Raw genomic sequence first — 13,941 nt, 5'->3', positions numbered from 1 at the left:
CAGACATGGAACTGTGTGCTGGTTAAGTGCTTTGACAAAGTTAGGAACAGACAATATAATGGGGCAAAAAAGCGGAAAAGTCCCTATACTTCAACCTAGAGGGTTTGGAAAAGCTCATATAGAGCATGTATTTCCCCTGACGCTTGAAGCTGGATAAGTTATTTTTAGGGGATGAGGAGGGAGAGGAGGCAAGTAAGGTCAGGATGGTCTGTGAACAAAGGCAGAAGAGAGACATGACATGGCACGCCCTTCAGCTGACTGCCAAGTGTGGGATGGGGGAGGTTACAGAGACCCTGAGGGGGTGGGCAAACTGCTCAAGACCACAGAGTTCATCAGAGAGGAACCCAACAAAAGGATAAGGATTTTAAGCACCGAGAATAACATGATAAGATTTGTTTTTTCAAAAAGATCACTCTGGTAAGCAGTCCAGAAGCTGGATAGGAGGGCAGAGAAAGAAAATGCTCCCAAGAACAGAGGAAGAGGGCCCAAATATGACCTATCATAAAAATAGAGTCATTATACTAGACAAACATTTTTAATTCCCTTCCTCTTTCTCATAACCTCATTGTGTTTTATTCAGGAATTGGCCACCAGCAAAAAGAAATTATTCTTAGTGTTTTAAATATTCACAGCTCCTAGTACCACCCCGTATTCAGCTTGTTTACAAAAAGACAATCATTTAACGTAGCACAGTTAAAAGGGACTTACCCTCTCTGTTACTTTATCAACTTCTATATACATGAAGTTGAGGTTTTGATCAAAATGTTGGTCTTTGAATACGCCTTTCCGAATCATCTGGCAATAAAGCAAAATAAAACTTGGGTTTTGAACTATTACGAAACAGTCTGGCCTACCAACAATTTAATGCATAACAAGTCACAAATAAGACTTATTCAGTCTCTCTGGATTTCTATTCTCATTTAAGGAATCTCTTAGATTCCTTGCTCTGGAGGGTTTAACATATTCGAAAAAGCTAATATAAATGCTGTGCCTGAAACTACTTAATAACCTGAAATTATATTTTCCCAGGCAATGACTTAAACCAATTGTAATATCACATTATGCTTTCACTACTCAAAACAGACTCAAATATGAAATCATTTGTTCTTAGGAAAAATATTACACATTTGGGGCCTTTTCTCTTGGCAGTTTAAGAAACCCGATGACGTTTCACAAATTATGTTCCAAGAGCCCTGAAATGATACAGGTCAGACCTTGTTAAAACAAATACCAACATAACTAATTCCTGTGTAACTTATTCTAAACGAGTCCAACATGAGAGAATTGGGACAGTACCTAAAAAATAAAAAACATAATGCCTTCTGACTTATATGGGGCAAAATCTGTACTCGCTCAGAAATTCAGCAAATAAGCTAAAATTACCAAATTTTAAGATATGGCCCTGGGACAGGTTTATAAATGCCTGAAATTTCTGATTCATTTCTGAAACTAATTATTGTACCTGAAGCATTAAGGGTGAGTTTTATGTTAGAAAGAGGTCAATTTTAGGTGAGTTTTTCTTGGTACCTTTCCCAAATAACTTTCAATCTTTAATAATAAACTGATTGCCATCAAGTTCCTTTTCCAATATTCACCCCGTCATTCTCTGACAACTGAGCCCTTCTTCACATCTGAACTAACCTGACCTGCATCTTTTTTCATTCCACCTCTCAAGCATGTTTGGTGCTGTTACCAATAACGGTGTGCTCCCAAGGTTGCTTCTCTGCCCATCATTAAAGGATAATAAATGGAACAAGGGAAGAACAAAGATATGAAACAGTCATATATATACAAGTATGGTGCTTAACAAATTTATGCTCATCAATCTCTCTTCCTCAACTCCACTTCTACTCTAAACTGTAGGACCCTACCCTCCTGCTTAACAGAGTAAAGAAAAGCAAAGAGACATTAGAGGTGAAGAGGAAAATGGAGTTCTCTTAATCACTTTTGATAGCTCTTGGATGATGAGAACAATTATTTTTAAATAGCAGAAATTTAAAAGAGCTAAGCAATCACAGTAACCATATACCTGCCTTTCTGAAATGGTTTTATAGCCATTAGTGATGAGTAAAGTGGCAGCAATCCACTGGTCTACAGTAAACTATTGCTAAGACCTCGAAAAACAACCAGAAACAGCTCATGTTAATGTCCTACCTTATTTGGCATCTTTCCTTTGAGATCCATGGCGAGCTTCAACATATGGTTATTGGTTTTGCCAGGAAATAAAATTTTTCCAGTGTAGAGTTCATATAAGGTACAACCTACAGACCACATATCTATACCATAATCATAGCTTTTACCTATAACTGAAAACAAAACTGAAGTTTAATACACGATGACAGAAACAATCAACTATTTTCGTTAATAGGGGGTTACTTTAGCTTGGCCTACATAACTGCAATCTTAATACCTCTATTTGGCATTAGCTTCATGTTTTTCCCCACTAATTCTTAACAGACTCTTAAAAAATGAGGGAATGAGGAAGGAATTTAAAGGGTGGGGGGGGGCAGAAGGAAATGAATATTTCTTTTCTCATTTCACCTTTGGTGGAGGTGCTAACCAGCCTCAACCAAGGCAACAGGAATAGCAAAAAACAAAGGTCCCATACAATCCATAAATTTGATAATCAGACCTTGAGTAATCAAGAGCAGTCTTCTAAAGCCGAGGATTTTCCACAACTGTTTTGCTACTCTTGCCAGACATGATCAAGACTCCTGTCACAACTACCACCATTCCACCTGAGGAGGATGAACTTGCTACGGTTCCCTTCCTCATCAATGACCTCGTGCAGCTGCTGAAGTGCGATGGAAAACAGTACTTAGACATTAAATATGCTGTTTCCACTGTGTATGATGGCCCAGGTCAAAAAACATTTGAAGAAACTTACTGATTTCAGGAGCACGATAAAATCTACTGACAAGATAAGGTGTTATGTCATTATCCGCAACATGTGAAGCTGACCCAAAATCGCAGAGCTTTAAAATAGTTTTTGATTCATTAACCTGCAAAACATTTTATCATGGAAATTTAATTCATGCCAGAAATAATTAAGGCAAGTAATCAGATAAAAATAATTGGCTTTGAGAAGTTACTTCCAATACTGAAAACAAAGTTACCCATTTTATAATTCCTTTTCTAATTATCTTATAATTCAATTTCCTAATTATAAAAAATTAAGAGCTATCAAATATTTGAATATAATTAGTAAAAGAACTTTTTTCAGTAATGAAGTATGGGATAATACCAAGTACATTCAATTTTAACCAATGTTACTTTGAGAAGGGGAGTAGTAAGAGAAAAATCTCATTGGAGCATAGCATCTTCTAAAAATGCCCAGAATACCTGTATAAAGTTGAGTTGCTATTTAAAGGAACATGAAGATAATTCATTAATAAACAATCAGACTTAGATTAACTTTCAACTGACTGAAGTTAACTTTCAGTTGCCAGAAAATTTTGATAGCAATAAAAGCAGAGGATGATTCAGATTAAATCTGGACAAAAACAGAATAAAAACATTCTTCATCCGTAGCTGCTAGACCATCCCAAATTTAGCAATCACTTCAAGTCTAAAAAAATATTAAATCCCTTAAATATAAAGAAGGTATTAGTCAAGAAAATGTTAAATACATTTGGCACAACTGATAAATATGAACTCTATATTAGTTATTTGTTTCTTTTTTCCTTTGTAAATACTTCAACATACACAGTAACAGTGACATCTGCTGAGAAAGGCTGGAGTTGCTCCCATGGCTGCTGCCACTCATGAGTCAGAAGCATGTTCAGGATTAACAAGTGAAGATAATTCATATTCCAGAGTCCCTTCCCCCCTTCAAAAGAGACACACACAAATTCCGAGTTGGGACTTGAACTTGGCCTATCGTTCCCACCCCAAAGAAACATAGAACTTTAAATAAATAGCCTTACGCACTTTCTACTGGGATATCATAAAGTTTGGTCAGTGTTACAGATTGGCCCATTACAGATGATACCCACGGAATTAAGCTATTAATGGAAATGATTATTTCTCACTGCCATATCCATAACCATTCTCTTCTCTTGGAGGACCAGGAAAATCGGTATCTTCAAATACAAAAGTACTTTTGAAGCTTTTTGAGGTATAAACTGCATTCAGCTACTTAAGGATGCAGTTTAGAACCCAGAGAAATCCTGGGACAATTTTAAAATTAGAACCTATCAGTAGGGCTCTTGGGCTGGCTAAAATGCCTTTAACAATTGCTGGGTATCCACACTTATACGCACTCCACCAGTTTGGCTAGACAACATCTATCCTCCCTGAGGAACATGGTACTCCTTACCACACTGATGGTTGATTCTGGGCTAAAAGCTTTGAATTTTCATTCACAAACAGCTCCCTCTAGTTTCTGATGTCTACTTTCCCCCTTTCTCAGGAAGGAGACAACATCCAGGGTCTGAAGTCCAGGTGTAAACCTATACTAGCGTAGCATTAACTTAAGGAAAACAAAGTTTTAAAAACAAGAGCTCCTAAGATTCTGGCAAATGTCTTATTCTTTAACTTCTATGGTGGTTACACAGATGTTCACTGTAGTTAGCTACCTTTAAATTTTACATATTGTATACATGCTTTGATACAGATGATATATTTCACAATTTACAAGAGAAATAATATTGAGGTAAAAATTAACTATGAAGCTGACTAGACAAATCTACAATTCATTCATAACATGAAGTCTACAATTCGTTTATTACACTGTAATTATTTAGCTCCTCTACACCCAAGTTATATTAGATGTGTAACAGACTGTGAAGTCAAATAAAATCTATTACAACAGCATGTTTCATAACTAATGTGGTCATCTGGAAGGAAATATTTTAAGGTATTAAAAGAGAAGAAAAATCTGAGTAAGAGCTAAGCTATTGATGAGGTATTCTTAATGAACTTTAATGGGTCATAATCTTTTTTTTTTTTTTTTTTTTTTTTAATGACCGTTGTTGTTTTATTTATTTGACAGACAAATCACGAGTAGGCAGAGAGAGGGAGGAGGAAGCAGGCTCCCCACCGAGCAGAGAGCCTGATGTGGGGCTCGATCCCAGGACCCTGGGATCATGACCTGAGCTGAAGGCAGAGGCTTTAACCCACTGAGCCATCCAGGCGCCCCGGGTCATAATCTTTTAAAAGGGTAGAATATGGGGTACCTGGGTGGCTCAAGGCAGTTAAGCATCTGCCTTTGGCTCAGCTCATGATCTCAGGGTCCTGGGATTGAGCCCCGCATTGGGCTCTCTGCTTGGCGGGGAGCCTGTTGCCCCTTCTCTCTCTGCCTGCCTCTCTGCCTACTTGTGATCTCTCTGTCAAATAAATTTAAAAAATCTTAAAAAAAAAAAAAAAAAAAAAGAGTGTGGAATGTTATCAACAGACAAGCTAGGAATTCCCCAAGTTGTGAACATAACCCCAATTCTGAATACCTCAGAACAGGCTTAAAGAAATGGGGCCAGGGAAGGAAGTGGTATGTATGCATTGTGTGCATTCATCATTCCCCTATGAAAATGTATTATTTCTAAATTTAAGAAACACAAATCCCGTGAAAGTTGCGTATTACCACTCCAGAAGTCTTTAGTTAAGAGGTGAAGAATGTGAAAGAACACCTTTCAACTTAACACCTACCTAATCACAACTGAGCTCTTCTGTCTTTGGGCCCTTCCTGGGCACCTATAAAAACACTACTCTATACAACTAGTTAAGAGATAATTCCTTTAAATGTCTCTAAACCTGTGAGACCACAAATCAGAGAACCAAGAGCTGTGAACACTATTTCAAATCAGCAAGATGTGCATTTTTTGTGTTTAGGTACCAGAGGAAGCCCATCATTACTATATTAAGGCCCTCTTGGGATTTATGTGTACTCTAAATCCATCAATCTTAAAGGATAAAACTGAGACAACAGCCTATTTCCTTTCTTTGTACTTTACTATAAAATTTCATGGACTCATTTCTAAAAAAGTAAACACTGGCTAAGTCCTTTGTAACGGGTAGTATGCTGAGTTATTCTTTTAAGACATCATTTCTAGAATAATACAGTGGTTATCACATTCCTCATAACCTATATGGATGTACAAGGCAGCATGATTGTTTAACTTACCAGGATATTGTCTGGCTTGATATCTGCATGTAGAATATTGCATCTTTTAAGGAGTTTTAATGCCAAGAACAACTGTTGACTGTAGGATCTTACAGCTTTAATATGAAGACCAACATCCTTACCATATTTTTTTAACACCTCTCGTAAATTCATACTTTTAGGAGAGAAAAAAACAACAACCCACAAAATTAGGGGTTAAAATGCAAAATGGAAATAAAAAAGGCAAAAACATGTTCAAGCATAAAGTAAAATCAAATCCAAAATATTAATTAAAATGAAAGTATCTGTTCATGAGCTCTCTCAGATGTTTAATAAATTACTCTAGGGCGCCTGAGTGGCTCAGTGGGTTAAGCCGCTGCCTTCAGCTCAGGTCATGATCTCAGGGTCCTGGGATCGAGTCCCGTATCGGGCTCCCTGCTGAGCAGAGAGCCCGCTTCCCTCTCTCTCTCTCTCTCTCTCTGCCTGCCTCTCCATCTACTTGTGATTTCTCTCTGTCAAATAAATAAATAAAATATTTAAAAAAAAAAAAAATAAATAAATAAATAAATTACTCTACACTGAAATGAAAGCACATGAACCTGTGTGTATGTAAGACAATTCTCCAATAAAACTCAATTTTCAAAATAAATGGAAGGGAAGACATATAGTGGCAAAGTTCTGATTGATTTTAGAATGGGTTTACATTTCAAAGTCCAAAACTGAAGCCATAATTTTGAAGATCAAAACTGTATTTCTACTTCACTACTCCCATTTCTTTTTATTACATTGTGATCCTTTCTTGAAGTATTTAACTTTCAGAGAATCTCTTGTTGAGCTGAAGGCTACATTAGGTTAGTGTCTGGCACACAGGTCAATTACTTTCTACATTAATGATTGTCACAAAGCTAGTTCTTAACCAAAAGTAAACAACAAAACCAGCTAACTAGTAAAAATAAACACACAGAAATTTCTCATGCTGTTTATCTAAATTTTAAGTAATGTACAGGTTTGACAGTGTACCTTAGAGGCTCAAATACGAGACAGAGATGCTGTTTGTGGTAAAAGTGTCTGAAGAGTCTCAAACAATGAAATTTGTCATCAGGATCAGCATCGTTAAGTTTTTTCAGGAATTCTAGTTCTTTTAAGCCAGTTTTTTGCCTGAAAAGAAAAAGAGAATTCATTCAAAACTGAATACAGAAGAAAATTAAATAATATTTACTAGTTCCAATTTGATGTATCATAGATGGTAAGTAGCTCGGATTTTTTAAGTACTAATAGTAATTCTGTTAAGGAATGACAACTTTGTATGTCACTCACACAATATTTTATACTTAGTCAAATACGGTTCCCCTGGAGCTTATTTCCACAATAATTAATAGAAAGAAATACTGCAGGAATAAACCCACCTTGCCTGAAGGATATTCAATCTTGTACATTTTCTTTTTTTTTTTCTTTCTTTCCAGGGAGAGGGGAGGGGGAGAGGGAGAATCCTAAGCAGGTTCCACACCCAGCTCGGAGCCAGATATGGGGCTTGATCTCACAACACTGAGGTCATGACCTGAGCTGAAATCAAGAGTCTGATACTTAAATGACTAAACCATGCAGGTGCCCCAAATCTTACCTATTTTTATTTCAAAGACATCTTGATGTAAATGCTATTTTAACAAAAATGGAACCACACTATATAAGAGTCTAAGAACAGATGTCTTACCAAATACTAGGATTTGGTTTTCCTCTAGAATTTTGGTTATCATTTGTCAAATAGGTCATATTTTTAAAATGGCTTTAAAAATGTTTTCTAAGCCTATGGTAGCCGAAGATGTTTATGTATATCTATAATATAACAGTTCTTTTCAGTGTTTTAAAGCTGATGGCAAGTTGACTTTAACATCAGCTCACTGTGTGGTAGAGACTGTGCTTATTAAAACCTATGGGTTTGACAATTACCTCTATTATACAAAAGAAAAAAGGGCAACAGATTCACTACCAGCCTTTTGTCATTTTAAAACTGCAATACTTTTATAGATTGTGTTACTTTTTAAAAATGTTCACTTGTGAATACCTGTGTTTTTAAGTTTCATTACATAGGTCTTTTGAACTTACATGAGCTCATTGTTTCTGATGATTTTTACAGCCACTTCTTGGTTGGCTCTTGCATTATCTCTGGCTCGTACAACATTACTGAAGACACCCTGGCCAGTGTAGCCATACACATTGTAACGCTTATCTAGGACTTCACCTATGTTCACACCTAAAAAAGTAAAATTAAAAAATGGGAATTTTGACCATAATAAATACTTAACAAAACTACGAGATATACATAATAAAGTACAAAGAAACACAGTGCAGTCACTTATTAAAAAAAAGTGTCAAATCTCTACTGTGTGCCTGGTTTCCTAGACACCACAGAGAATCAAAGATGAGCCGCCATCAGTCACTCTTTCATAATGTGGTTCAAGCTGCATGCCCACTTCCTATTAACTGCTGAGGATTTTAACATTGAGTAGGGAAGAAATGTGCTCACTGAAGTGTTTCCAACTGTAGTCCTGAATGACAAATACTGCATGACTGGCATCCCAAGTTCCTTGTGTGTCGTTTTTCTTGGTTTCAGATCAAGACGAGGAAGTGACGTTCCCCCTTCCTCCTGGAGGATTATCTCATGGCTGAAAACAACTTTGAATAGATTTAGGTTGCACATCAAGTCTTTACCTCACTTCTATGCATGAAGCTCCTGAGCTGCTTACTGGAATATAACATGGCTTCACGCAGCTATTAGATGTGCCATCCATTTTAAGTGATGGCACTGGGATGTGACTTTCAGAGTTCTTCAATGTGTGACTGCATCAAGCAACATACTTCTAAAAAATGTTGTTAACAAACCTAAAATTAATCAGAACTGTGAACTTACGGTAATAGCCTTCTGCATCTGTCCAGTTATCCCTGAGGTTGGGATTCTCTTTGAAATCCTTTCCAATGCCAGCAGCCCGAAGACGAGCACTCTGAAATGAAGGAGGCAACAAAAGCTATTTACCTACTAATCAGGCAGACACTTAAAGCACTTCCTTTAAAACCAAAATGGGGAAAACCGGCTATAATTTAAGAAAAACATTTTAGCCAAATTAAGTCAACTCTTACCATCAACTACGTAAATGCAATATACCTGGAAACACAATTAGCAAAGTCTCACATCACAATGATGCTCAGGAAAGAAATGAACAAAGTTATCTTCAAAAACTCTTAGGAATATGACTAGGGGATTATAAATGAAAATAAAAACTCAAAAACCAGATATTGTTTTCTACAGCTATTAACAGACAAAGGAGGACAAAAATTACAGATGGGCATTCAGTTAACAGTATTCAACTCTCCTACCAATTTTCACATTTCTTTTATTGCTGATTTCTCTTCACATATATGCTGCACTAACAGTCGTGTGGGAAATTAAGAGTATCTGCACTTTTTTTTTTTTGTATCTGCACTTCTGAAGAGTATGATGCACCATCTTCCATGATACCTGGAAAAGACCCTTCCAGGTCCAAGCAAATGAGGTGCACGGATACTTTCACTGGCTTAATCATTTCATTCTCTCTTAACCTAAGCTTCATTTTGACGTTCCTGATGCAAAGTAGAGATACATTACTTAAGCCAATGACCAATGTCTTCAGGGTGATGGACACAGACTGCTTAATCTTACTCTATTCTTAATTTCTCTATTTTACATCCACTTTCCCTTGCTAAAGCTTCCCTATTTCTCATGTTCTCTTGAATTTATAACGAAAATGGTCTCATACTTTTAAAATATGTTTTTAAGATTTTTTCAAAAAAGTCACTAATAGCTAAAAAACCCAAAATTTCTTAATCACTTCCTTGTAATAACATTCCCAACTCTTCAGTGAATGTACTAGGATCCAAATCCTAAGTTCTCAATCACCCACAGTATCGAAGTCCAAAGGAGACTCTGTTCTAATACAGGCCTGGAAATTACTGACATCACCTTGTTTTCAGCTAACTATGCACCACAACCCTCCCCCCAACCCCAGTTTGTAAAATGAAAAAAAAGTTGTTTCAAAAAAATACACATTTAAGTCATCTGGTGTTTAACTTTCCTGAAGCTCTTGAATTGCTCTACCATACTTGTTTTTAAAATCTTGACCTAATTTTAGACTTAAGAGAAATGTTGCAACACTAGTACAAAGAGTTTCCAGATACCTTCACTCAGACTGTCCAAATGTTAACATTTATTAATTCGCTTTATCCTTTTTTTCTCTTTTTGTACAACACAAACACATACTTATATATACACACACACATATATATATATATATGTTTTTCTTAAAATAAAGATTTATTTGACACAGAGAGAGACGGAGAAAGCAAGCACAAGCAGGGGACACAGCAGGCAGGGGAGAAGCAGGCTCCCCACTGAGCAAGGAGCCTGCTGTGGGGCTTGATTCCAGGACCCAGGGATCACTGACCTGAGCCAAAGGCAGCTGCTTAATCAACTAAGCCACCCAGGTGCCCCTATATATATTTTGTTTAAGAGTTATGTTTTTAGGATTTAAAATTACTTACATCAAAATAGGCGGCAAACATATCATCAGATTCTGTAAACATATCAGGTGCCAAGAGCTTTTTCTGAGATGAACCTTAATGGAAATTGACAGCAATAATTTGAAAAACGAAGAGATACAAATTAAAACACAAATAAGTCATCAATGTAATATCACTAGCAATTCAAACTTGTACATGTTTTTCATTAATACACAACTTAAAGTCACTTTGTAACACTTAAGATGTATGAAGTTATGCATTTTTTACTAAAAGGATGCATTTCAGAAAGTTGAAAGGCTTAATGATAGTACTTTCTCCACTGTTTTCTCCAATATTTAAATTAATATGCTAATAGCTAAATGATGATTATGTATTAAAATCAAAGTTCCTCTTCAAAAAATTCCATTTCCAAATTGCAACTTAAATCTCAAAAGGTTAACAACCCCACTACAGATCTAGATCTCTATGTATCCCCTAAAGAGTCCAATAACCCTGAGAAAAACTGGGCAAAATAAAAGGAACTCCTTAAAAAAAGGAATGTAATGGCTTTAAGTATAAGAACATACATCCAATCTCACTTATAGTAAGGGAAATGCAAAGTAAAATTACAACAAAATACTCTTTCTCTTTTGAGATGGGCTAAAAAACCCGAAAAGCAGGATAATATCCTGGTAACAAGGCCCCGCTAAGCAAGTACTCAGACATTACTTGCAGGGGGCAAAAACTGTGCAAGCCTTACAGAGTAAGGAAACAGAGCACAATTACACTCTTTTGACCCAGCAACCTCACTTCTGGGAAATCACTTCAAAGACACAGTGGTAAGCATTAAAAAAATGAGTGCAATGCCACTATAATTAATGTTCCAATGAATAATCAACAATTGGATACAACCCAAACGTCCACCATTAGAAGACACAGTTCGAATAAACCTTGGCACATTCATCACACTGGAATAGCACGTAACTATAAAAAGGAATGAAGATCTTTTCATACCAGTAAGTGGCATATTAAATTCAGTGTGTGCTTGTGTGGGCAAAATATACACACGTGTGAAAAACATTTTAATAATCAAACAGATGATACTAAAAATCAAAAGCAAATTAAATTAACCTAAATCTATCAAATGTGTGGTATAAGCATACCGAAGTATTTCAAATGACTTTACACCTTAGAATGTACCCCAAGGATAAAAAGAACCATTAAATTTTCAATTTGCATTCACTACATTCAATATTGGTGATTATACTGATAACTATGTAAAAAGAAGCTTCAAAATAACCTAAATAATCATGTTATTAAGGATCACATTTTTCACTATAAGAAAATAAAAAATCAATGTTAAAACTCCTATAATTTCAAGTTTGAAAGGGCAATTTTTCAGTATGAATCTCCCCTTTCCAAAAATGTATGTATGTCCTAGCTTTGCCCACTGAAAAATGCCATGAATAATGAGCACTCCTAAGTGCTTTGTGAAGTCTAAATGGCATTTGCTATTAAATGGAACCACAGTTCCTTGGAGCAATAGCGGTTTCTGTTCTGGAACATGATAATGTGCAAGGTGATCCTGTGATACCTTCCAATGTAGCAGAACGGGAGTTTGCAAACTGGTCCCCTGCTTGTTTTTATAGGGCCCATTTTTACATTTTTAAAGGTTTTTGGGGAAAACAAGAGAATACTTTGTGACATGTGAAAATTATATCAAATTTAAAATTTTGGTGTTCACACAGTTTTCTTGGGAACACAGCCGCTTCTGCATTACAAGAGCAGGGTTCAGTAGTTGGAACACACAAAAAAACACGTAAATTACAAAAGCCTAAATACTATCTGACCTTAGTTGCTAACCAGTCCTAGAAAGAAACACATTAATAAATATATTAATACCAATATATCTTGTAGGGTTTGGATCAAAAAGACACTGGAAACCAACTTAAAAAGGCTTCCTCTGTCCCCATCTCAGTTGGAGAGAGAATTTAAGTACATGATACCAAATAATAAAAACCTGACAAAAACAACCCCAATCTCACCAGTCATCTCCAGAGGTTGTTAATGTACCAATTCTATTCTATGGTAAGTATTAGTCAATAAAAGAAAACAACCAAGCATTTATCCCGACTTTCCTGTACAAACTGTATTTACTGGGTAACCAAAGGATGGAAATCTCTCTCTTTTTTTTAACGGAATTACAGCTAATAACTCAAAAAGAAATATGGAAATTAAAGAATCACCACTTTGGAGTGTGTCCACATGCCCTCAACCTTCATGAAAAACAGTGGATCTAAGGAATGATCACCAATGGCTGCTGAAACTGCCAGGTGAACAGCTGAAGGGCAACTTCATGTTGGACAGATGTGATTATTTTACCTAAACACACAATCTCAATCTCAATCAAAACGGGACAAGCACACACCACATACGCCACCTGATGCAATGCAAGTACACACCATTACTTAGGCAGTATTCTTGCCCCAAAAAATTAACTTAAATCTACTCAGGTCTCTAACACTTCTATTAGTTTTCAAGAAACACAGAGGATAGAGGAAACAAGATAAATGAAACAAGAACGTGGTAAAATCAGATTGGAAAAAAAAAAGTTTAAAGGACACATGGCCTCAGTATCATCACAAGAAAATGGAAAGCAGGGAAGGGAAGGATGAGAATAACTATTAAAGACTGAGAGATTAAGAGATATGTGCATTTGGGGTGCCTGGGTGGCTCAGTGGGTTAAAGCCTCTGCGTTTGGCTCAGGTCATGATCCCAGGGTCCTGCGATCGAGCCCCCTATTGGGCGCTCTGGTAAGCAGGGAGCCTGCTTTTCCGCCCCCACTCTCTGCCTACTTGTGATCTCTGTCAATAAATAAATAAAATCTTAAAAGAGATATGTGCATCTTACTTGGATTTTGATTCAAACCAACCAATTGTAATTAGAAAGACTTAAAAATGACCAATTCTTTAGATATGTTTTTTATTTTTATTTTTTAAAGATTTTGTTTACTTAGAAAGCACGAGCAGGGGGAGGCTGCTCCCCTGAGAGGAAGAAAGAGAAGCTTCAAATAGACTCCATGCAGACCATGGAGCCTGAAATGGGGCTCAGTCCCAGGACCCTGAGATGACTTGAGCCAAAATCATGAGCTGGACAGGTAACAGACTGAGCCACCCAGGTGCCCAAGTAATGCTTTTTTTTTTTTTTTTTTAAAGTCCTTATCTAGAAGAGACAGATGCACAATGAAGTATTTACAGATGAAATCAATCAAATCATGGATGGGATTTGCTTTAAATTACTCTAGCAAGCAAAAC

At 36.5% G+C, this 13,941-nt stretch overlaps 1 protein-coding gene across 13 annotated transcripts in view; it reads right to left on the bottom strand.

The window, feature by feature from the left end:
- PRPF4B (pre-mRNA processing factor 4B) overlaps positions 1–13,941 on the bottom strand; it is a 38,901-nt gene that overhangs the window by 5,283 nt on the left and 19,677 nt on the right. For 11 of the 13 annotated variants that reach the window (XR_009354894.1, XR_009354896.1, XR_009354899.1 and 8 more), the window contains exons 7-14: positions 10,670–10,743; positions 9,006–9,096; positions 8,201–8,348; positions 7,118–7,255; positions 6,119–6,272; positions 2,888–3,002; positions 2,155–2,306; positions 709–795 (exon numbers count right to left, since the gene is read on the bottom strand). Coding sequence is in view for 1 of the 13 variants with exons in the window: in XM_059179147.1 (XP_059035130.1) it covers positions 709–795; positions 2,155–2,306; positions 2,888–3,002; positions 6,119–6,272; positions 7,118–7,255; positions 8,201–8,348; positions 9,006–9,096; positions 10,670–10,743 (959 nt within the window). In the remaining 12 variants the exon portion in view is untranslated. Of the gene's footprint in view, positions 1–708; positions 796–2,154; positions 2,307–2,632; positions 2,795–2,887; positions 3,003–3,705; positions 3,830–6,118; positions 6,273–7,117; positions 7,256–8,200; positions 8,349–9,005; positions 9,097–10,669; positions 10,744–13,941 lie in introns of those variants that run through there. The other 2 variants (XR_009354904.1, XR_009354905.1) reach the window with 2 other exon arrangements.

The sequence above is a fragment of the Mustela lutreola genome, chromosome 6, assembly GCF_030435805.1.
Source record: "Mustela lutreola isolate mMusLut2 chromosome 6, mMusLut2.pri, whole genome shotgun sequence".
Classification (NCBI taxonomy): Eukaryota; Metazoa; Chordata; class Mammalia; order Carnivora; family Mustelidae; genus Mustela; species Mustela lutreola.
The sequence above is the reverse complement of the archived record's forward strand: the minus strand, read 5'-3'. Positions and strand labels throughout refer to the sequence as shown.